At 33.4% G+C, this 26,619-nt stretch overlaps 1 protein-coding gene across 10 annotated transcripts in view; it reads left to right on the top strand.

The window, feature by feature from the left end:
* Window positions 1-26,619, top strand: part of LOC118204438 (latrophilin-like protein LAT-2) — a 134,149-nt gene that overhangs the window by 15,719 nt on the left and 91,811 nt on the right. For 9 of the 10 annotated variants that reach the window (XR_015043578.1, XR_015043581.1, XR_015043580.1 and 6 more), the window contains exons 4-7: window positions 5,611-5,702; window positions 20,911-21,165; window positions 24,844-24,952; window positions 26,410-26,599. Coding sequence is in view for 6 of the 10 variants with exons in the window: in XM_085825709.1 (XP_085681835.1) it covers window positions 5,611-5,702; window positions 20,911-21,165; window positions 24,844-24,952; window positions 26,410-26,599 (646 nt within the window). In the remaining 4 variants the exon portion in view is untranslated. Of the gene's footprint in view, window positions 1-5,610; window positions 5,703-20,910; window positions 21,166-24,843; window positions 24,953-26,409; window positions 26,600-26,619 lie in introns of those variants that run through there. The other variant, XM_085825705.1, reaches the window with a different exon arrangement.

Genomic DNA, 26,619 nt, shown 5'->3' with positions numbered 1-26,619 from the left:
AATAAAATTCAATGCGAATAAATAAAGTTTTTAAAATATCTAGAAGCCTACAAGCCCCTGTCCTTCTAATGCACATCAATATCTATAATATATTACAAATATATCTAAACATATTACAAAATATTTGTATAAATTATCTTTACAAAATTTTAAACTCCCTTTATATAATTTTGAAAATAAAATGAATAGAAAGATAATAATCAAAGTCATGATTCACAACAATCGAATGATATATGTAAGAAAAATAAAGAATATGCAAAAGATTAAATTAGCAACGTAAAATGAATTTTACGTACTTTACAGGTAAAAATACCATTTACCTATATATATTAATAATTCATTATTACAAAAGGTTTTTCATATATCATCTCAAAGGAACATAAATTTAATTAAAGCGATGCATTATTGGAATAAATTTGAGTCAGTGTTTTAGGTATACGTTATTTAGATTTCTATTGTAGAAAGAATACTTTAAAAAGTGTATAGAAATATTATTTTGAACCGTAAAATTTCTAAATAGTAAAATAAGAACGTAAATTTTTACTTAGGAAATACGAAATATAACTGACGACAAAATTAATTTTTTAAATACTATAATCATAGATCTAGTCCTTTGGGTACTTCATATTAGTATTCATTATTAAAATTTATTATTAAAAAGAAAGTTTGGACACAATTTTACAGTAGAAAAAGACAGTAGATTATATAATATAAAAAATAAAAATACCTCATTCTGAGCATTTTCTGTATTTACAATGCCAAATGAAATATAGTGCAAGATTTAGCAATACAAATAAATCTTCGGTACAGCCTTATACAAATGCAGTTAAAATTACTATCATTGCAATTAAGCGGATATAGCACATATAGTTTTGTAAACATTTGTTTACAAAAAGTTTTATTTACGTTAATATCTATATAAACAAATAAATGTAGTGCAGAAAATTGTAACTACCATTCCCGCGGTATAACTAATAAAAGAAAATAATGTTTAAATATTAATCTAACTATATTTGAAAGCAATGGTAAAACAGTGCCCTTACAAGACTCATGATCCGAAAAGCTTTGGTTTTAATTGTCTTGTAAAAACTTTCAATTACTTCTGCAAAATTCATACCCACGTAAAAATTACTACACCTAAATCAATTGATTATACAGTGAAACTTTCTTAAAACAATCAACTCCATAATTCTAGATAATGCAAGTTTCCTGTAACCTAACAAAACTATGAGTGATTTTAAGTACTGCTATTTAATTATGTTTCTGACAAATGTATCACTCTCATTTAAGAAAATAACCACTATATGAGGTTTCACTTAATGTAATTTTTTTCAAATAAATAATTCACTTTTTATACTCCCAAGACTAGTACATTTAATATTACATAAATCTTATTCACAAATCTATTTCTATTTCAAAAGCAATTTAGGAAAAACACGTTTGCAATTTTCTTCATCAAACTAATAATAATGAAAATTAAAGTATGGATAAAAATAATTATATATGTTTTAACAAAATAGCACAAAATATTTAATGTAAAAATGTGGCTCTAATCTCATACTTGTAAAGAAAAATAGACCAAAAAGAAAAAAACAATGTAAGCTACTATGATCATCTAAATTTTCACATAATTTTAGTAGAGGAAAAAAGATTCCTTAAGCTTGTATCTCTTGTCTACCCCATTCAATAAGTAATAAACACATTAAATATTTCAATATTTACTTCATTAATAAAACTTACTTTTTTGCTCTCGAAGTATAATTAGTACATTTTTTAAGACATAAAAAAACATTCTTTTTGCTCGGCCATATCACATTAGTCGAAAAATTGAAAATTGAATCATGCAAGATCATTTTCAAGTAAGGTATGCTCAAATTTATTAGTACATAATATTCAAATGTTAAAGCATCTACATGAACAAGCTTTAAAAAGTATTCCTAAACCGTAATAAAAAAAATTTCCAAAATACAGTTTCAGTAGAATGCAAACTTCTAGTGGAGAGAGAATCACTATTAGTAAGGACATTGCGCCTAGAAAATAACGTCTCCCTGTGGCAAAAGACATTCTACCACACAGACTATGAGAAGCGCAAGCCGATCATGCTTGGACACCCTGCAGATACAGATTTATCGCATTCAAATACACCCCGCCAAATAAGAAGGCATTAGCTATTTATACAGATGGCTCAAAGACGGAGAAAGGCACAGGCTGCGCCTAGTGTGTACTCCAAGAAGGGGAAGTGGTTAAAACTTGGGAAAGACGACTGACAGACAAAAATACCGTCTTTCAGGCAGAGCTTCTTGCATTAAAAGCAGCCATCAATTTGGCAAAATATCAATTAGGAATAAAGGTCAACATAAATAGCGACTCTGCCTCAAGTTTGGAGTCCATCCGAGGGCACAAGACAAGGAGTCCTTTGGTGCAAGATATTCAGAAAATTCTGCTAAGCATCCCACCAGATGACAGAATTATCCTGATCTGAGTTCCAGCTCATGTGGGTATTACTGGCAACGAAGCGGGAAATGTGCTTGCGAAATCTGCAGCCAATGTCTTTAGTAGATTAGAAAACGCAGTAAGTGTTCCGCAGTCCAATTAAAAAAAAAAATCACGCTCAATAGCCTTTCACAAGAATGGCAGAAAAGATGGGAAAGGGAAAGCACAGAGAACCTACAAGTTCTTTCCGAAAGTTACATGCTCAGTTAATACATACAGCGGAGCACAAACTCAATTCTACACTGACCATGGTCCCTTCCCACATTATCTTAAAGAGATTCGGCAAACGAGCATCAGAATTGTGTGAATGTGGTGCGGTAGGTGATGCAGATCACTTCCTCTTCAACTGCCCACAAACCGATAAACTGCATTTAAAAATGCCAAGCAGTGAATACTGGCCGAAATGGGCGGAGAAAACTTGCGGGAACAAGCAGACGAAAACTAAAATAGAGGAGGTATCAGGCTATGCTCAGCAAGATACTAAGAAATTCTCCCCCTCCCTTCCTTAAGAATTGTATCTTCGCAGCATAATTTTAATATCAATTCAAAATACTACAACAACTGAAAAACAACACTAGAAAAATAGCTCACCCCGTAGAATAGTAACAGGACTGTAAGAGCAAAACTATTGTAATGTAAGCATATTACTATCCAGTTTGTATATACTCGATAAAAATAATATTGTAAAGCAGTTTAAATGATATTGAAAATCCAGTCAATGTGTAAATGAATTACAAGTTTATTTTGATTATCTCAGTAAAAGTATTGTAAATATGAATTCAGATAATGTTTAAATGTACACATAGCTGTCATGGTTTTATGTAATTATCATATGTAACTTGTACAAGACAGTGTTTGTAATCAACATATCTATGTTCATATACTGGCCTTGTATGCCCATGTGATATTTATATTTATATTTTTACACGGAGGAAATATTCCCTTCTGCTAGGATGGCTATTAACACTGTAAGACTTTTACAACAGTGTAAGACTTTTACAACACTGTAAGTCAGGTCAATTGTTACCTCAGGCGGCGCTCAGTAGAATGCAAAAACTATATTTCTGCATCTGATCTAAACACACTGAACCAAATTATCAAGTCTGAAATTATCACTTTTCAGTCATTAAGCACATTACTTTTCACGATGAAAGCAAAAAACAAATATGGAAAATCAATTTCATGCACAGAAACTCCATTTCACAACTAGTCAGCTATCAGCCAAGTTCTCTCAAACATTCGACACGATTACACATGCATGGCTTTAGTGGTATTTGCTTTCATATTCATAGTCAGTGCTAGTATTTTATTATTTATTACTAATTTCTAAACAGTAAAACATAGTAAAATTTGTAATACAGAAAATCATAGTAAATTATATATTGCATTACTACCTACATCCACGAAGAAAATAGCACCACCATCGCACAACAACTAGAACGGCGCCATATTGCTTGTTTGGGAAAACAGAAGATTTATTATTATATTGATACCAGTTAGAAATCCAGTAAAAGTCAATATAAACATTAGAAATACAATATAAACATTATAAACCAATACAAACAATACAACAATATAAACATTATAAACCAATACAAACCAGTAGAAACTTCTGACATTGATTTGGTTGCATGGGTGTTAATTGATACCAGTAAGAAAAACCCACAGAGATCAATAGAAACCAGTAAAAGTCTGTAGAGACCATCAAAAATGCTATAAGTACCAGTAGAAAGTTTTATTGGTTTCTATGGGTCATTTTGAAACCAGTAAGAAAAACCAGTAAAAGTCAATACAAACCCATAAAATCTTATAGTTACCCATAAAAAGTTTTACTGGTTTCTATGGGGCATTTTTAGCAGGGGAGGTCAAGGAAATCGTACAAATTTCAAAAGCAATACGCGGCGAAGAATGTTTAGATATAGAAGAAAGAGAAATAAAAAAAATAGTCGAGAATGACAGTCGTCAAATGATAAATAAGACTTTGGTGATCTTGTAACACCAGCAGACGGTGAAAGCAGCGATAGTAATAAAGATAATGCGCCTTAAGTTAAACGAATTGTTAATAGAGGTACAGAAACTTTTAAGGTATTTCCCCCATCTACCTAGCGTGCCTTCATGGTGTAGTGGTCAGTACACTGAGTTGGTATTTCAAAGATCCGTGGTTCGATTCCCGGCGAAGGTGGTTGCTAATTTTTCATCTTACCTGCTTCCAAAATACCTAATGTCTCTACAAACTGTCTGATTTTTAAAAGATAACTGACCCTAATGAAGAAAGAAGAAGCTACTTTATGAAAGGTGTTGAAAACCCTTTGCACTCCTTACAGTAAAACGTTTAATGAGTTGCATCAGACATTGTCCCAGGCAAAAATCACCCGTTACTTGTTTTTAAAAATAATTATTGTATCGTATGCCTAGTAATATTAAGCAGGAATAGAAATCCTTTCAACTGACATTTGTTTCTTCCCCTTTCAATTACAACAGTTTTTAGGTTGCGTAAATTATTTATTCGTACTTTCTTAATTTGAACTATATCTAACCCCTTTTCTCCATAAAGAGTTAACTTTGCGAAGCGAGATTTTGCCGTACTCAGAATGTATTGTGTCGTTGTTGTGACTACTCTTGCTTATCTGATATTAGAGAAAGCCCAAGAAATTCCTCATGGTAAGGAGATAAGATTGTTCCTGTCTTTGGCAAGGGCTTTCGGCACCATATAGGAACAATACAACTTTGCTCAGTTATATCCCCACTTTTAAAGGAGAACACTCCAAGGATACAGGTTCGAAGGTCTCCTACCCCCTCTACCCCTACCATCAGCCTATCGACAGGATTTTCGGCTAGCCTCATACATAGAGTGCCCCCATGCCGTTCAAGAGTCTCTAATCACATTTACGGTTGGGCGACGCAATGTGTTCTTAATGTCGTAACCCCCGCATTCGGTAAGAATTTACTGTATTCTAATACAATAATAGTTTAGATAAAAAGATGAAAAGCATTTATACCTACAGATATGATTTATTTTACATAGTTTACTTTTTTAATACATTACCTGATATTTTACCCCTCATAGATTATTTTGACAAAGCTATTACATTGTAGTTTAAATTCTGGAATTTTTAGGCACTGCGTTTTGGATCTGCAATGCAAAAACTGGAAAATTTGAAGGCTATCCTCAACTAAAGTGTGAAGAATTCTCTTGTGTGAAGCCTCCGGTAAGTAAACAAAAACGCCATAGTATATTATCATATTACTGTGATACTAATTGATGCTTGCTCCCTCCCACAATAGGTACTACAAAACGAATTATAATATGTAGTTAAACATTTGAAGAGTCCTGATGAAAACGTAACTTATTGGTCCTCAGTTTCCTCCATAGATTCCTACCTAAATGGAAACGGCTCTCTAACAGTATCACAGTAAATACTCTCCAGTCTCATTCTATCTATGTCATACAAGTGGGTTAGTTTTATAGTAATTCTTGGGCATCAGACCTTTTGTTAGTATTAAGTGCGTTTACTGTGTTCTTTGTGTGTGTTGCACCGTAATGAAACGATGATTTCCTAATCTTCAACTGAGTCCACAGAGTCTTACTCAAACAAAATGTGCTCTCCGACAACATTCGATCAGAATACCATAATAATTCCGAGCTAAGCTAATTTTACCTATACCATGTGTGAGTTGAGATTATAACAAATCAAGAGCACTATACATTTTATTTGGAAAAAATTCTTAAAATTTTCTGTGAATAAACTTTAATATAAAACATCTTAACTCACCTTTGCAAAGTCAGCAGTTATACATAAATTTAAATAAATGTATAATTTTCTAGATAAGTGTTTTCCTTTTGACAATTTTCATATCATAGATTCTGCATTTAATATTTTCTTGTGAACATAAATTCATATCCGAATATACAAGAAACTTTAACAAAATCTAAAACTTTTTACGCCTTTTATATCCAAGAAAGTTTCTACTCTAAAGCACGTACTAAACATAGTTATTTACCGCCTTTCATAAGTAATAGGCAGGCGTATGATTCCAAGATCGAAACGAAGATTTAGAGTAAGATTTCTATCAAACGACTGAAGTTCCTTGCCGAGAAGTAAGAAAACAATTCACATTATAAATACTACAGTCTAATTTCACTGTAATAAACTTCAATGAACTGAAGGTTTTTTCGCTCCATCTGATCTAACAAAACAAAAAACAAAACAAAAAATCATCTCACGAAATGCTGTAAAAATTTATACATGAATCATGCCGGAAGAGTGAGTAGCATAGTCAAATCTTCCGAAAGATATTAATAATTTTATTTTTTAAAAAAAGCATATTAAAAGTTAATTACAATGATTATTACGCTAAATTAAAAAAATGTGTCTATCTGTTTTTCAGTTTCACTATATGTTAATAACGTTACACGAAAAATTACTTAACATAAAAGTCATATTTTAGATCCGTCCCTCCAATTACAGATTTTCATTTAAAATACGCAATTGCAATTATAAATAAACATCAGCTTTGAAAACAGTGCTTTCTGATAGCTCAATTAAAGAGAACACAAATGGAATAAAAAAAATGGGTTCAAGCTCTGTCTTAATGATGGTTCAATGGTTCTTTGGCTCGCGTGACTCAGTGAATGTCACCCATAAGTAGTCTTACGTGTTTTACGAATCAAATTCATTTTAGGCTCGATTTTTTATAAATAGATCAGATATCTTTAACATTACATGCAACATAAGCATTGAAGTATTTATAGAATTAAGTATATAAATCTCTTTAAGGTTCTGGGTAGTTATGGACATTTTTAGTAGATTATCCATATTTTACGGGACAACATGCCATTTTCATCTTCATTACATAATATACCTTTCTTTAATTTTGCCACTATATAAATGACAACTTTGATGAATTGTAACGACTCTCAAGACTATTAGACTGCAAACAAAAATTCTGTAATAACTGTAATATATTTTAATAATTGTAAAACCTAATAGCACAATTCCGAGTTCTGATTAAAATTCATATGTAAAGACACAGCTTCAAATTTTGTCTTTCGGACCTATAACTATTAAAACATATTTGTAAAATCTCTAAAATTCTGTTCTCAAGATCTGTAAAATTCCCGTGTCTATAGGTTTCGGTTCTACGCAACGAAAATCTCTAAAATTCTGTTCTCAAGATCTGTAAAATTCCCGTGTCTATAGGTTTCGGTTCTACGCAACGTAAGCGGAATCATTGTAATTCTACTAACACTCCTCATAAATGCCTGATTGTCCCCGCCTGTTGACCCTGCCTTTGGGTAGAGGTAGATAACTTCCAACAGGCTGGACAATGGCTTGAAGCAAAACAGCATTTGAACCGTCCAATGAGAGGTGAAAAAAACACTGTCACCAAAATAACGATAGTATTCTCTACAATCCTTAACACCGTGCCGCCCAGGCATGAAAGTGGTTAACGACTCAGACTGCCGTACCGAAGAGCCTAGGCACGAATCCTGGAGAAAACGTGGATGTTTGTAAATGTACAGTGTCTGTGCAGAACGGGAGTACTCTAAGTATGCGTAGAGCCGAAAGTTCTCTCGAGAGGTTGCTGGGGTAGGGTAGGAGAAGTGGAGGAATAGGAGACACTCGGACTTGTTCTCTGGAGGCTCTCTTTCAAAACTGAGACAGAACAGACAAAAACCAGTCTGTCATCTGCACCTGGTTACTCAAGGCTCTAGCCAACGACAGACGCAGTCTAATGCTCCTTGCCACGATAATAATTCCTGGGCTTGTTCTGATTCAGAGAAATGAGATTAGTAACAGCAACAACAACACTGTAACACCGCAGAATTTTTATCAAATGATGGTACTCACGTATTAGTACAACTACGCTATTAGATGTCGCCTGAATTTTCAGAATAAGACAAATTCTGTTAATCTAGTGCATAACAATTCTTCAGTTTTAACAAGTAACGCCACGTTTTCCATATGCATTTTTTTTTCTTCTATTCCGAAATCCAACGGTTTTTATACATAAATCGTGATATTTTTTTGTTTTAAATTCAGTTTTGAAATATGCACTTGGAGAATTTGCCTTCAACGAAAGAAATTGCAATAAACATTCTCCAAGTATGCGTATTTTGCCGCGAAATCACTAAACGGAATAATGCTATAAATTTATTCTTAAAAGCGATCGCCGAAAAATTTTCGAGAGAATAGAAAGAAAAGGTAGGTTTATTGATTAATATTTGAGATAAATACATAATTGAAATATAAAATGTATATGTAATAAATACTTTTTGGTTATAAGTCTGCAGTCTTTTTCTACTGTAAAATTGTGTCCAAACTTTCTTTTTAATAATAAATTTTAATAATGAATACTAATATGAAGTACCCAAAGGACTAATCTATGATTATAGTATTTAAAAAATTAATTTTGTCGTCAGTTATATTTCGTATTTCCTAAGTAAAAATTTACTTTCTTATTAACAAAATCACCGCTGTAGAGAAGTAATCGCCAGCTTGTGGTGACTTGGCAGCATGAAGCATTTTTCTGTCGTTGGGGACTGGTCAACAAATGTTTTAGTTACTGTCCGAATTTCCGAGTCTTCTGATAATGTAATGTTTTTAAGAATACCACAAGTATATGGAAATAATAGGAATTATTATAAAAGGATAAACTCCTGAATATTTTCTAAATGCAGTACATGAAGTGTCTGAAAGTAAAAGTCGAACACTTACATTCTTACATTTTACAAAGTAATTTTCAACATAAAAAAATTAAATAAAATGTAAAATATACTTTATAAAAAAAACTCTAAAAAATCTGATTTTAAATTACGTCCAAAGGGGCGTTTTCTAACGTTTTTTGTGTTACCTTTATTTATTAAATATCATGTTCTTTGCACTTAAACGATAAAATTCAGTTCATCAGCAATGTCGCAAAATAATTTTAAAATGAGCATCTTTAGAATTTCCGATAGACAATTCCGCGCACTGGAGATAAAAAGGGTTTCCCCCCCCCCGTAGAGTTTGCCATTGCTCGCTTTTAAATCGTAGAGTTTGTTATTCAAAAAATTCGTTAAAGTTTTACAAAAATATGAAATCGATAATAAAACAAATTCCAGATTTCAAATTTGGTCTTCCACATACCCATATTCGTAGGAGGATTACGTCATTCAAAATTGGATGGCTCTATGTACCGTTGTTTTATTACAATGCGAGAAATATACATATATTTATGCAGATTTTTCATTATTTAATTTCTTCAAATATAATGCAAGACTCTAACATTTGGTGGCAACAGTTTGAAAAGTGAAACGGACATTTATAGTGATTCAACGCAAAATCGCAAAACGAAAACAATAGTCCTTCGGGGGGGGCAAAGCCCCTTTGGACTAATAAAACCTCAAATACATATTGTTTTACCGTAAACGAAAAATAAAATTAATAACCACTAATTTTTAAAAAGTTTTAAACTTAAGAAGAATGAAAACCTATTTCAAAATAAAAATCAGACATATTTTGCATTCTTTTAAATTAAAATGTAAAATGATTTATGAGATTCCCGTTGTCGATATTGAATATTAGTTTAGTTTTTCCTTCGCTTGCTAATTTTCGTTTTGATGATTAAGAAGGGGAAGGAAATCGGGACAAACGTTTCAGGATAACTGTAAGCTCACAACAAAGCTTTTGAGAGATTGGTTATCACTAAGAGGTATTACAAAATCAGTAAACCGAATCCGTCATTAGTAGATGAAGTAATCAAACAATTTAAGACAATAAACACTATTGATATTAAATGACTTCCAAGCAAACGAAAAATTTTTACAGATTCTGAACAGTATTGGATCCTACGAGAAGTAAAGAAAAGCTCAAATTAAATGCCTCTAGACTGACTGGGAAAGAAGAAAAGCTGTATGACAAAAAAAAGCTAAATCCGAAACAAGTAAGTATTGTTTCGAAAATGCCCAGCCGAGGTAAGATAGTTCCCCCACAAGGTGGCTTTAGGGTTGTGATAAAATGGAAAGGAGATGTAAGGTTGCCATATTTGGCGTGAAATTGCCCGTTTGGCGACAAAATTGGCGATATGCCATGGACGGATGATGAACTTTCTAGAAAGAATTCTTACCAGTTTGGCCCAGAATGCTCTCGAAGTCAGGTCAAAAGCTATATAAACCTTGCCTGTACGAGGGGTAGCAGTCTATCGAGTTGATCATCCGTGTAGTGTCGAGTTGGTCGTCGAGTGCATCTAGAGTCTCTTAGTGTATCGCGAATTAGCGCATCGTCGAGTCCATCTTGAGAGTATCGTCCAGTGCTTCCCGAGTTGTGGCGTGGAGAGTCTCGAGAGTACGTTGAGTTCCAAAAACGACCGAACCGAGTCGAGAGCTGTACTTTAATATTTTGCCGTGAAGCAGTATTCACTGTTATAGCCTAATATCCTGAAGACTGTGTTGCTGATTGTCTCAGAGTGCTTGTCGTAGTTTTTCGACGACTAGCATGTTTTTGGAACAGTCCTCAAAACTACTGACTAATAAATTATGTTTTCATGCTTCATCAAGTATTGCCATCGATCACCCTAAATCCGCGACGCAAAAGTACAGCAGTATTATTCTAATAAAAAGTAATTTCAGAGAATTGCTGCTAGGAAACAAAACCATTCATCAACAAGATCAATTGCTCATGCAGATTGAAAATTACAAAATTTCTTAAAAATTCTTAAAAATAGAAACTTTTCATTTGAGAGGAAATTCTTATTTACGGATGAAAGCAAATTTAATATATTTAGTTCGCATGGGCAAGCATATGTTCAGAAAAGGCCATATAGGGAATATTAAGTTAAATAAAACCTACTCTTAAACTTGGTGGTGGGTCGGTTAATGATATGGGTATCTAATATCAGTTACTGCATTAGCTAACTTTAGTATCGTTAATGGAATAAGGGATCATAATAAATGTCTACCAAATTCTGAAAAAATATTAAAAATGATGCACAGAAATGGAATATAGACGACTGTTTTCATTTTTATCAAGAGATTGATTCGAAGCATAAAGCCTCAAATGTTAGATGATAGTTTCTTTATAATGCCACAACTTCTAGATAGCCCTTCACTCTCTAGACATTAATACGAGTACATTTGAAAATTTGCAGTTATAATTGTAAAAGAAATTAAAAAATTAATACCATATTCATACCAAAAGGCGTTAAAAGAAGGATAGTCAAAATTATTTTTAATTATTGCAAAAGGTTAGTTTGTTCAGTGCTGAAATTATTTAAAGCTGTTATAGCAAATATCTCATTATCTTTGACTTTCACAAACTTTCATAGTCTAGTAGAAGTTAATCAGATATTGTACCTGTAAGAAGTTTAAAGACAAACTTGATGTTCTCATCCAAGTCTAGGAGAGTGGTAACTTTGAGCTATAATATTTTTAGTTTAATCCGCTCATAAATGGTGAAAGTTTAAATTTAAAGTAATATATATCTGTGTCTGTTTGCTTGTACAGCTTATTTAAGTTCTTGATGAAAACTCATTTCTATTCCAGCCTCTACAAATAAGTCTCCTTTTTGTAATGATCTCTTTCGGCGATGTTTGGTGCCCGATAGCGTGTCCTTGGCTCTCGCCATATCATTGCCCTTCGGGAATTTTTCTGGATGTCAAATCGAGACTCGTCGGTGAAGAGTATGTGCATCCCTTCTTCTGGTGTACAACTGCGATATTCAAGGGCCCAATTCAACCGCGCTCTGACATACGATAGAAACAAACACAAACCACAGGTCGTCGGGCGTACGATCCACCTTTATGTAGTCGATTTTTGGAGGGATATAGACCGTCCTGCAGCAGCAGAGAGATTCGACGCCAGCTGTTGGTGATCTACGGCGTCTTGGCCATAGCAGCAAGCGATCGTCTGCCGCTGTAGTAATTCTCCGGGGTCCAGATCCAAGTCTTCTACAGAGGTTTTGATCCCTTTCGTAACTATTCCATAGCCTGTAGATGTCAGTAATATGCACCTTTAACGCTCTCGCAGCAACAAATTATCTTGCCCTAGAATTGTAAAATTTCGGCAGCCCTCCAAAGCATTTCATCATGCAAACGGTGTCTTCGAATGACGCTTTTCCGCTTCGCCTGTCTCAGACTACACGGTTATTATCGCTGCTTGCGAACTGACTATAGAAATGTCCGGCATGACCCTTTTTAAGGCATTGTAGAGTGACCGTGGGATTGTGTTTTATGCTAATTTTTGTTAATTATTTGCATTTTGAGCGCGAGTGTAACACCTAGGTAAAGCGTACTTGAGGTAGGTAAGATTAGATTAAGCTTTAGACAGGTATCATACTAACAACCAAATTCCAAATTGGCTTCCTAACCAAATTCTAAATTTCATTTCAAATAAATCACAACAATAATAATGTTCGAGTTTTATTTTGAGGTTAGTTTGCATTGTTTATTTACACTCATGTCCATAAATTAAGGATAATTCGGAGTCACGCGGAAATCGAACTCTAAAATAAATATATCACCTGTAAAATCACTACACACATCTTCAAGGATCATATGCAAATCTCAGGAAGTAACCAGATGACACCGATGGTACGTCACAATGACGAAGTGTAAGAGAGTGATATATAAGGAATACAGGCAAAGAAGTAAAATTGTTCGCAGGCGCTTTATAAGCATTTCAGTGCAATAACCGAATAGTTATGACACAAAGGACGCATTTGGATGATTTTTTACGTGGTAGAATTATCGGCCGTCTGGAATGTGGGCGTACCCAACTGGAAGTATCAGACGAACTTGGAATTGCCCAGAGTGTCATCTCCAGGCTTTGGCAACGATTCCAAGATGATGGTAATGTGAGTATACGTTACAGCACAGGTCGCCCCAGGGTTACAACGCCGAATCAGGACCGGTATTTGGCAGTTACTGCCAAAAGAAACAGGCGGAGCACAGCCTCAGACCTGTCTCGTCAGCTCTCTTCAGCCGCTCGTACGACAATTTCAAGGCAGACCGTGTACAGACGCTTAGGGCAGATTGGTCTATATGCTCCTAGACCTGTCAGATGCGTTCCCCTTACTGCAACTCACTGTCGCCTGCGGTTAGCCTGGAGTAGAGAGCATGCATTGTGGACACCGCAACAGTGGGCTTGTGTGATGTTTTCCGACGAGTCCAGGTTCAGCTTGCAGTCTGATTCTCGCCGGACTTTCATATTGAGAGCTCCAGGTACCTCGTTTGGAGTGGAATTATTCTGGGTTCTAGAACTGACCTGCATGCTCAAATTGGAACCATGACAAGCCAAATCTAGCAGGACGTCATTCTGGAACAACATGTACGTTTGTTTCGGGGCGCCATGAGCGCACAATTTGTGTTTATGGATGACAACGCCTGTCCTCACCGTGCAAACATCGTAAGCGAATGCCTTCAATCGAAGGATATCACTCGTATGGACTGTCCAGCATTCTCACCGGACTTGAATCCAGTAGAGCACGTGTGGTACATGCTGACATGCTTGGCCGACGAGTTGCATCCCGTCAGCCTCTTCCTACATGTCTACCGGATCTTCGGAGAGCGTTGCTTTTTGAGTGGTGTAATATCCCCCAAGATCAGATCGATAATTTGATACTCAGCATGCCTAGGCGTTGTACGGACTGTATTGAATCGTCTGGGAGACATACAATGTATTAACAATCATACCAACCATGTAATATTGTTTTTTTGTAAATAGTTTTTTTTTTTTTTTTTTTTTTTTTGGTAATTTGCTCCAGGGAGAAAAAATCGCTAATTTTTTTAATAATATCAAACATATAGCATCCCTTTTTGCTCTTTACCTTTTGTTTAATAAATAAGCTTTACAAATAAGTCAATTTTTTTTTGCTTCTAACTCTTCCTTTGCCTGATTTTGCATTATCCTTAATTTATGGACATGAGTGTATCTTGTATTTTTCAAACTTAATGCAGAGCACTTTGCATTATTTTTAAAAATTTATTTGCAATTTAAAAAAGTACAAAGATATAATTTTCCAATTTTATTTAACTTTTTTGTTATTATTCATAATCTTTATAATTCATTTCATAAATTGCAAAAAAGGAGGTGTCTGAGTTTTAGTTGGAGTCATGTGTTCGTGGCCCTTAAACACACTTTAAATTTGTCTTTGAGGATGCAGATATTAACTTCCACTACTGCGTTAGGATTTGGACTTTATGTTTCAGGAAAAGATAAAGACCAGCAATAAGATAGGATGAAGACAGTAATCTAAATAATTTGGAAGTTTCAAATCTGATCAAATTCGAACATTTTTATTGAATTTAAAGTTCTAGAACTTTTTGTAGACAAAAAAAAAAAAAGATTTGCTTTCTCTCGAAAGACACTTATATCTTTGGATACTTATCTCTTTTGGAAGAATTGTCAAGTATGTAGTCAAACTCTTTTCCATATTCCACGTTGACAGATACGCGTGTCAAGTGTTTTACAGATAAATTAGCAGATGGAATCGAATTTTGATAAGCCGGAAGCAGAAAAAAAAGTTTCAAACAGTAGGAAGATAGTGTTAAAGAGATTGTAGGAAAATTATAATTAAAAAATTTAGAATTATGCCCCAAATGTTTTCCCTAACTAGAATACAGCTAAGTTTTACAACTGAGGAAGACTAAAAACTATTGTGTACACTAACTAGAAAAAATGTTTAGATACGTAAAAACTGAATATTTTTAAAAATAAATGTATTAACATATAATTATGGTATTCGATGTTACGTACTTTTAGTTTACGTTCGAAAAATGCTATGTAAAAATAACGATGGCATGATTCTTATGAAGAACTCAATGGAATATACGCATTTATAAGAAAAATCTGAAAGGCAATAAATCGTTTCCTTTGAGACTATTAACATTTCTTTTTCTTTCAATAGCAGAAATTTTACATGAAAACAATGTAAACAGTTTAACAAAAATATTATTTCAAAACAGTTATCCTGATTTTTAAAAGAAAATTTATTGAATTTTTAAACATTCATTAAAATATAAGTAAAATGTTAAGTAGCTCAATTTTACTTAATTAAAGAATCAGATGTGTGCAGCATGTATGACCTCCTAACGATTCCATGCTTTAAACGAAAAGCGGCTCACTTAAGTAAAGTATCTCCTCCAGTTCGTCGTTTGTGAATAAAATCTAATTTATTGTTCCATAAGCAGAAACGTCTGCAATATGAAATTTGGAATTATATTTTACGAGGTACAAATGGCCATGTGTAAAAATTGATTTTTAAATTTATGACAACATAATCCATTGTATACCCCTTTTTTTATAAAATTTTCATATTATTGGGCAGTTGAATAACATGTAATTTAATTGGTTTTAATTAAAGATATTAAATGTTTATACTATATTTAAAATATATACTTTGAAACGAATGTCATAATTTATTTTCTTTTATGTTGTTTGTATAGTTCAACCAAACTAAATTCATTTTAATCTGTATATACTTCCCTGTGGTATATCAGTAAATAATGGTCATTAATGTTGGAAGTAACAACAGTGTGGTAAGAAGTAGAGCAATAATGTGTTTCCGAATTTGCTATTTGCTGCTGTGCTTCATCATCATGAACAGTGCACTTTTTTGGTAACATGCTTGCTTTACCAGACTTTTGAAGTTCTACAAACGAAATGCTGTTATAAAAGTCATCCTATTCTGTCGGCTTGATATAAATGAATGTCATGTCTAGATATAATAGAAATAGCTTTAATATCTGCTGCATTACTTCACATTAAAATAGATGTATGAATGCTTAGTACTGTGCTTCTATATTTTTCCTCGAAACTCTTTTAAGAGTTCCAAGTGAAGTATCCCTTTTGGTTTATCATTTACAATTAAAATCTGTGTGGGGACCACGAATCCAAGGACTGTACTAAGCCTAAAAACGAACCGCCATGCTGTTGCCACTGTGGCCTAACACATACAACAAGCTACAGTAGTTGTTCTTACTTCCCAAAACCACATTCCTCGCTTTTTCAGAGTGGTATAACCTACGCGGACAGAGTAATAAACAGCAATAATATCCCTGCCGTTCCTGCCCCACCAGCAACGTTCGTAATCCTGGTTGCATCACTGTAAGAACTTCTAACACAACTAAAGCACCACTCATCATAAAAAATTGTAATTATGTAATAAAATATTTCAGTATTAAAGATGATCAATGTCTTTCTGTACATTTCTCTGAAAACAAGCATAATAAGCTTACTATACTTTTCAAATTACTGAATTTTTATTTTTTGTTACATTTTGGACCACCCAGTGTGCATTCAAAATTAAGGTTTGAGGAAATAAAGCATGTACTCATATTTTTAATACCCCTTATAATTTCAAACATTTTACAGTTGTCTTTCGATAGATCTTCCTGAGCATGGCAATTTCATACTTTATTATTGGATATAACTTTAAATTTAAATATATTCTTTTAAGAAAAATTTCCTTCCAACTCAAACTTTCCATTGTTCTGGTGAATCAAGTGATTGAGAAATACTCGTGGTATTACACAAAATTTTGATAATCAGTTTTTTGATATATTGCAATATGTTTTCTTATCGACAGTTTCTATTATGAATAAGACCTTAGTTATCGCTTTAGACAGATTGTGAAATTGAGTCAGCCGAGTTCTGACGTAGTAGTTTCGAATGCTCAGACAAGCTGAAGAACATCTGAGGAAACAATTTAATACAAAGGAAAAAGAAACCAATCTCAAGGGATAAAAGATTTTTTTCTTAGCATTTAGCTTTCATCAGTCGCGATGAATTTTAAATAAATTATCGCGTGGCTGTTTGAGGCATTAATTCTGTTTGAGAATTAATCAAATGCTAAATAGCATCAAACACCAGCTGTGCGTTTAGCAGACGTAGACAACACTTACATCTGTAAACAAAGCAAGGCTTCACAAGCTAAAGAACCATATAGAAAGATTTCAGTGTTTTAGCAACTATTGTCATATAGAGCAGAAAAATAACAGAAAATGTTGTTTAAACGAAAAATATTTATTTAATTTCTGATCTTTAAATTTAGTTTATAATAAGTTTTAAAATAAATTATCTTTTTTCTAAGAAATTTAATTCCTTATTAACGCAAAAATACCTCTCTTTCACTTTATTCTCTAAAGTTTTAAATTTTACGTTACGAGAAAAAGAGAATGAAAGTAGTCAAAATCTATGTAGCCTTTACATAAAAATCTTTACGCGGCTTTTATTTTTAAAAATCTTTGGTTGAATATATCTACTTCTAATTGTATTTTAAATGACTCAAATATTTACGTCATAATAATTTAAAATTTTAAAAAATCGCTCTTTATAAACACTACGAAATTTAATTTTCTGTACAATTCTCTGGTTCATAAAATTGTAGACAGTAAACGCTTATATTTGTTCTAAAAATTAAAACACAAAATTTGACTCCTGTACAAAATATTTGATTCCAAGATATTTGATTCCAAAATTTAGAGTTTTTGAAACTTATCGCACACTAAGGCAATTTTTTTTTTTTTTTTTTTTTTTTTTTTGTCTTTTTTTGTCTATATTTGGAACGTCGGAAGTATTTTCACACAAGTAATTTATAAGTTTATAATGGTTATTTGTATGTCAAAAACGATGCATAACATCATTAACTTTAAAAATCAAATTTCTCCGTCCGTGGATATACTGCCAATAAAAATCCGGGTTTATTAATTAAAAACCATTGTTATACTAAAATTAATGTCTTTGAAGTCATTTGGTTGCATAATTTTTAATTATGAAGCATGTGTCAAGAAATTATTTGCCTTATTTTGAAATTTGACTGAAACTGAATGCTGTGAAGCATGCTGTTTCTTTTCACTGTATTTGAAATTAAGTAATTGTGTTATTCGGAAATTTTTCATACATCTCAGCACACAGCTTGAAAAGACATCTAAAATAAAAAGTGCTATTTCCTCCTGAGCTCTGTTCTCGAAAGTAAAGGGGTTACAGGAAGTTTTCGTGGTCTTCCATATATATGATATGAACATGAAACAGTTTTCCTAAGATCGCCCATAAAGGCATTCATTCGGTAAGACAAATCAGTCTTGAATGCTTTACTGTATTCTAACATAAGTAATGTCCTTTGGATGAGAAGAAGCTAAATAGGGCAACCAACAAATAAGCGTTCCATAAAAATCGTTTTAAGCGCAACAAAAAATATATAATTAAAAATAATAATTTATAGATGCAGAAGTTGACCACTCCTCTTCCGTAGAATTCCTAATAAAATCGACATTGTCTTAAATTTCTATTAATATTTAAATTCTAGAAATGACGCTTATCTATAATGGTTATAACTTATTTATATAATACTTCTAAAGTTTATAACGTATGGATGCTAAATATCATTTCGAATGTTTGCTTTTTGGACGATAACGTATCGCTTATAACGCTTACAAATTTTGAGATGTATAACTTATTTTAATAAAATTTAAAACCTTATAACGTTTATATTGCATGGACGCTTATAATGCTCTAAAATATCATGTTATCGAAAGATAATATTTGAAATATGTATATATTTTCCTTATGATAGGGTAATCTTTTAATATTTTTTCATAATTCATTAGACCTTCAAATTAATTAGGCAACCAAAGGCAAATTAATTAATTGTTTTTTTTTCTATTTTGTTTATTCTTAACCTTATATATATATGTGTGTGTGTGTGTGTGTGTGTGTAAGATAAAAAATATAAAATTGAAAACCATAAACTTTAATTTATCCTTCGAATACTTGATTTTAATTTGGTTACGTCCCCTTTCGAGAATCTAAAGTGCGCTACCTGAAAAGTAATCCGTTTTGTGTTTATGCAGCCATGCTGCAGTGCGACGGTTTTCGTGGAAGCGAATGAATTAAAGGAACGTTATACTATAAATACCAATGTTACTATGGCGCATTGCAATTTTCTTCATACTTTGCCTAGCTGCTTAGAAGCGTGCTTGTCGCTGTGTTTTGTCTTTGTTACCTGAGAATGTAAGTTTTCAAAAGTGTGAGGGCGCATATCGTAGCCATAATAAAAATACGAGAATCAATATTGTGTCTTTGAAAGTGCAATAAAATGATATAGAATTCGGCCATGTCTGTCTGTGAATGTCGTCCTTTTAGCTACGCATTAAAGTCTTTCCAAGTAATTACAAATAGCATTTCATTGTTAACTGTTATTTTCTGATCCTCAAATCATCTACACTGAAATACTATATGTATATGTATATGTAATTTATGCATACATATATATATATGTAATAAAAGGAAACTTAGAAGTTATGTTCTTGTAGAAATATTGATGGCATACAATGCTGATGCATAATGAAGAGCCCTTTTAGCAGCGAACACAAATTCAATATTTATCTTTATTTTAAAAACCATGTTCCTGCCGCAAACAACTTAGCACACTACTCGTGCCTATTTCAAAACGTTTACATTTTTGAAAGCTTTACAGTAAGAAGCTGCTTGCTGCTTGATGCAAAGCAATAGTAAGAACTGCTACTTTGCATCAAGCAGCAGTTCAGATAGACCGAAGTGTTGAAAGCAAGTAAATTTTGTTCAGGATGAAATCTTAATTCAGGATGAGTTAGTTTCGGTTCTCAATGCCTTTGACTGAATAATTAAAACTGCTATAAAATTATTATTAGATGTTTTAGTCCAATTTACATCATCACCAGCGTTAAATAAGCGTCATATGGCAGGGATTAGTCTCGAAATAACACAGTGCAGAAAAAGATTACTATTTAGAACAGAGAGGGGAAATGCCAAATGAAGCCTTAAGGGGCTATTGCTAAATTAAATTATAATTTATATATTTGTTAACTTACATACATATTTTTATCATATATATATATATATTTTTTTTTTACATTTGGTTTACCATGCAATTTTGATTTACAAAGAATTTCAGCAACTCTGATTAATCATTGGTCGACTTTATTTAATATCTTTTAGTTCGAAATGTATTTACTTAGCACATCGCTTTTACTTACCCAATGATTTTATTTATTTCTCGAGAATTCTTATAATTTTTTACTTTTATAATTACTTATTTTAGGCTCACATCGGATCAGATTATATATCAATTATCAATTAAATAAAAAACGTTTTTAAGAAATTTTTATTTTCCTGCACTATCAGAGCATTTTAATTGATTGATTGATTATTTTGATTTTAATTAAATTAACCGCAATTTGCACATTCATTTGGTTTTTATTTTGAATTATTTCAAGAATCCATAATCATCTAAATATAGTTCAGAAACGTAGATCTGTTAAAAATTCTTCTTCTGCTCCTTGTGTTAGACTTTTAATAGATTTGAAAATAGTCTGGTACGGCTTTAAAATATGAAAATATTTTTTAATTTTATTTTCGACATAAATTCTTGAATGTTCAATCTTTTTTTTTCCTTTATGCAGCCACGAAATAAATCGAGTGCATGTTATACGACCTACATGGTTGAATACTTTAGGAAATGCGCAAATAAGAGTTCTGGAGAGGAGATAGAAGATTTAATGAAAAATATGCGACAGAGAAGGAGAAGACTGAAAGAAAAAGATTTGAACCTGCATCCCAAGCCGCGCAGAGACAAAACGACGTTCGTAAGAAACGCATTTGGTGTTTACGACAGATTTCTCGACAAAGATGTCGCAATATGGAAACATATGGGAAAAGTGAGTTTCTTATTTAGAATCTTAAGTAGAGCGTTTGCGTAAAATCTTCAAGAAAAACCTTTACCAAGAATGACTGTTTTCAGTTTCAGTAAATATTACCATCTATATAAGAAGAGATTGTTTTCAGTCAATGAGAGATAAGATCTTTCGACCATTTTCATTGTTATAACACTGTGTTCCTTAATGTAAAGTACTCTAATTATACTTCTGCACTTAAAATTTATATATCATTAAAGAGGCTCAGAATAAACCTGAAACTTTTCTTTAAAAAAGACTATTCCGGGGTACGCAAATTATTTATATTTCACACATGTGCATATTACAGGCAAGTGCATTACATAACACAAATTTCGCCATATTTTTTAGGCGAAAATCTCGCTTACTAGTTCTTTTTATGGAGGTTGACGCGTAAGATATAAATGTAAGGTAGCATGTCTAAGAATTCGATTGCGGGGGAAATCTTAGCTCTCCTATCATACCATGCGTACCATAACTCACAGTCCGAGCTGCTCGCTTTTGGTTGAAATCAAATCTGCTACGAGAATTTGCGATCATTTGGTATAAGAAGGCTGCACAGACAGAGGCTGAGGATCTCAGTGGTCCCTACTCGACAGAGGCCGAGACAACAGACATCTTCTCCGCGTGTCTATTAGGGATCAGCCATGTCATCAATCCAAGATTAGGCAATTGAGTGTGTTGCGCAGTCGCATATATCTGTACGTGCGAAGACATCTGTAGTACAGATGTGCTGTTTGCTAGTAAACTAATTCAAAGAACCGAACCGAGCGAGCGAATGATGATTCCACAAAACTGATCAGTAGCTCTGTATAGTCATTAGGTTAATTGGAAGCCAGAGAGATGAAAAATGTGCAACCGCCTTCGCCGGGAATCGAACCACGGACCTCTGGAATACCGGCCCAGCGTGCTGAACCACTACACCACGAAGGACGCTAGGAAAGTGGGAGAAATTAGCTCATTTAGAGTTCATCTACTGACAGCTGTTGTTGGAAACTTGTCAGAAAAGTTCTATTCTCACTTTACGCAAAATAAGAATGCTTCTTCTCTCATACTAGAAGTTATTTTAACTTTTATTTTATTTCCGAACTTTTTAACATTTTTAATTCTAGAATTTTAGTGTTAGTTCGATGTAAAATAGGAGGTTTTCATGGAATTTTAGAACTACAGTTGGAAGTCATCAGTCCAAAGAGTTAACACCTGGATTAAGTATATTCTTCCGATCTCCCTGGTCGTTCTATTCTTTCCTCTCTTCGCTCTATCCTTGCACACTACTTTTGATTCACTCCTCCTTTCCGATCCAATTTGCGAAGCGCTGAATCTTTCTTAATGAGCTGTGAGTTATAAAAAGAATCAATTCAGTTCATTAAGTGAACTGTTCTTATCTAACCCCACAAAAGAGCTCTTTTGGCCACCACCTACAAAAGTGTATTCAATGAAGCCATATGAACAACGTAACTTCTTTCTTTTCTAAAGAATCTCTGTTTTGTGTACAGCATCATGTGCATCAAGATGATCGTTTCCTATTGCAAAGGTAGTGATGTTGGAAATTCGCATTCTTCGTCGTCATATTGACAAAGCACCTGGAAATAACAGTATGGTGTAGTATTGATATACATCCCATTCATCTATAGTCCGTTCATTGTTTTATTTGGCCAGCTGAGAATAACTGAGAATTTTATTCCCGGGTCTGTGCAATATCTTATAGTCTTCTTCGCCCACCTATCAGCAGGACTATTCGAGTCGACCGCTAAGTCTCCAGATCATTCACACACTTCAGATCATGGTAAGTTAAAAGATTACCACGAAAACATCCACCAGGCAATAATAACCACCAGCCACCACCAGTAAGGCAGATGGATTCTAGTATAGAACTGAGCTGCAGTATCCGTTACAACCACTCGAAGCTTGTTAGATTCCGAATCTTACATTTTTTCTTAGGTGGCCACAGGCCACAAGACACGGGTTTCTGGGCCAAAGTCCTATCTCGGAGAAATAAAATTTAAAACACATGACGTGTAAATAGCATTTCATATAAATCAAATGTTTAAAAGCATTTTAAAATATCGATAATTGAGAGTTCGTAAAATATAGATGCAGAAGAGGCAGTTAAGAAATGGAAGTTCATCATGGCAGGCGAGGCTTGAATATGAGACAGAATCTTATAAATGCTATTTTCCTTCATAAAGTTGCACTTTTAATGTATAGCAGTGAATGATTTTAACAAAAGCCTGTTTGATTTTTTTTCAAGATCATGAAGGTAATAAAAAGAGGATTTTTCTCTTAAAAACTTTCAGATATATAAAGTGTTAAAAATAAAAGTTATTGCGAACATTAAAACTCTGTTTAAGTTAAGTATTATCGAGCGTGCATTTAATCCAACAAATACAGGCCTATTCATAAGTAAAAGTAAACAAATTAAAAATGTACTACAAATATACAAAGCAACAGCTACCAAATTTTATTACACAGAAACAGAGCTTGATCATTTTTACTTATTTTGCAAATATTCGATAAATCCAGACCTGCTTATGTGATAAGCATCTGTCCTTGTGTCGCAATGAGAATTTCATGGGATCTATAGAAAAACTGGCTGATTAAATGAAAACAGTAATTAATACAATTTTTCAAGACGACCATCATTTAGCTGACTATCGCAGAGATCATTATCCCCCAAAACCACTGATGACAGCATTCCAATCAAAATTTGCTACAGTGCCGGTTAGGCTGCACAAAAGGATGAAAAGATGAAGCGTTAATGTGGTGACCACTTCGGCCTTTAGCATTAATTTCAAACGACGTTTCGTAGTTGGAGTTTGCCAAGAATGTGCCTGCACTCCCCACTGATTTCCGAAATTTTGACAATCATATCGACGATTTTGATTTACTGGCACTCCTGTGGGATGAAACAAATTTATTGCAAAATGTCTGCATTATCAAAGATGAGCACAGTCTGTAAAATATGTAAAAATAACTTGTAGAATTCGGTTTTATTTTAAAATAATATGTAAGATATCTGCTGCGTTATAAAAATGCTATGATTTAGAAAATTGTTCACAAAATTATGACAATATCTGTACTTTTTCCTCCCTTATTCCTAGGAAAATGCAACGTTTAAAGTAATTGTCTTTTGGGTTAAAAATAAATACTAATACATCTTGCAATAAAATTTCAAAGTATGTAAAAAAATTAACATTTAGTACTGAGAAATAATTTTATACTTCGAAATAATTTGAAGTATCTTGCAAATAGTTTTATATATTTTATTATTAGTGGAATTTTTCACTTTGTTCCTTATAAGCAATACGAGCTAGTGAAAGTCACTCGAATAGCTTCCTTGAAAGAAATTAAAACTAGTAAATCTTTTGAAGAAATTTCCTTAAATTCCTTTTTAAAAAAATTCTTGTTTCCCTTGGTTTAAAAACATTCGTCTAAGTTATGCTTATTTTTAAGTTTCCAAAAAATTCAGCGGAAAGCTTTTTATGTGAAACTCACCTTATATCAAAATTCAAAAATATTAACTTATCGTATAAAATAATAACACCTAATTAAAGAGAAAATCAAAATTTTAAGGAAATGCCGGCAGTAAATAACATATACGAAAATAAATTTCTAAATATTACTACAGAGCAATATGAGTTAGAGATATCTTTTTCTTGGCAGGAAAAACGTATTTCGATGTCAATGGATCTCATTAAGGAAACGGAAGAAACAGCTTGGTTGATTGCTTGTAGTATCAATACCACAACTGGAATGAAAGAGCAAAATTTAGGTAAGGAACCCTCCAAATTTTATCCAGCTACTACGTATTTGAGAATGGTTAGACTGTAACTAAATTCGTTGAAGAAAATTCACTTCTGAGGATCTAACAATATAATAGGTAACGGATCTTAAATTCACTTCTAAGGATCTAAAAGTATGACAGATAACGGATCTTTTAAAAAAATCTGTAACGGAAAGGATGCAAGATAACTTACAAAATTAAAGCTGTAGGGTCTGCAGAATTTTTCATGGAGTATAAAAGAGAAAACTTCAGAAAAGCCCTCCCCGAGGTTCGAACTCAGGCTCTTCCAATTTCCAGCCAAACATATTTTCAGTTACGTCACGAAGGCATGCAATAAGCAAGGAGAAAGTTCTCTTACTACCAATGAAACGTATGTGTTTCGTAAATACATAAAACTGGCAATGAAAGGGTTTAAGATAATAACGAAGAATATAACACTTGCATATGAGGGCATACTTAATAATACGCGGAATGTTTTACGATTCTCCTAACGTTTTGTCTACTGCTGGGAACATGGAAACAATTCTTAAAATCTTGCCACGAACATCATTATTCAAGGCATGCAAAGTTCTTGAGTCTTCGTCTGTGCCGTTTAAGTGTTTTTTATCCGCTGAATTACTATACGAAAGCATTCTCTACTAATTTGCCCGACCAGTGGCCGAATGGTTAATACCGTTGTATACTGGGAGTTCGGCTCCGGCAAAAAGGCTGGCTATATCGTTCATTTTTGTGAGCTTCTCTATGTGTAACGTACATATGTGCCAGTTTCTCTTAGAACATCCTTATGGCAGACAGCCCTTGCGTACTTCGCCGTGTACAGCCTACACTTTATCGATGGAAATGGAAAAACGTGCACTGATGCTGAAGAAGATTTGGCGAGTAATATAAATGAAAAACAAACACTATATTGTTCTTTCACAATAACTCTCGGACGGAATTAATTTCTTCAAAAATCTAGTGAACACTGTTTTGCATCTTCATAGACAACGGCTACTTTCAGTATTCTTTTGCTATTCTCCAGTCAACTGTAATTGCAGAGTCATCAGGTTTATAAAAGCAGAAAACATGAAAGATGTACAGTGCCCTCGACGGGATTCGAGCTGAAGACAGTTCGATTGCCAGCTGAAAGCTTCCAGTTACATAACAAAGGCACGCGATAAGAAAAAGAAAAGTAACTACAGAGTTAAATGCTACAGCAAACTTATAAGATATTTCTACCGCCTTCTTAGCATACCTTCGTGGTGTAGTGGTCAGCACACTCGACGCGAATTCGAGAAGTCCGTGGTTCGAGTCCCGGCGGGGGCATTGCTCATTTATCATCTCTCTTGCTTTTCAAAAAATACCTAATTTCTCCACAAACTTACAGTAACTACGAAATTAACATCTTCAGCTTTGCATTATTTCTTTCTAATTGGCTTGATTAATTTCTCTCTCTTTTAATAAAGCTATGCAGATATTTCCTCTCAACGAAAGGGGGAATAAACTCAATATCGTCTTAAATTCAAAGGATGTGGGCTACGTTCATTTACCTGGAAACCTCAAAGCTAAGACTGAACACATGTGCAAGGAACCAATACAAAATGGAGTGACAGCCACTTACAAGAACATAGAACAGTTATTATCTCCAGCGAATAGGTATGTTTTTATATCTTTAT

The sequence above is a fragment of the Stegodyphus dumicola genome, chromosome 10 (genome assembly GCF_044657685.1).
Source record: "Stegodyphus dumicola isolate Sdum_Otavi_A_Nest chromosome 10, ASM4465768v1".
In the NCBI taxonomy this organism is placed as follows: Eukaryota; Metazoa; Arthropoda; class Arachnida; order Araneae; family Eresidae; genus Stegodyphus; species Stegodyphus dumicola.
Note: the sequence above shows the minus strand (reverse complement) of the source record. Positions and strands in the feature narration are given on the sequence as shown.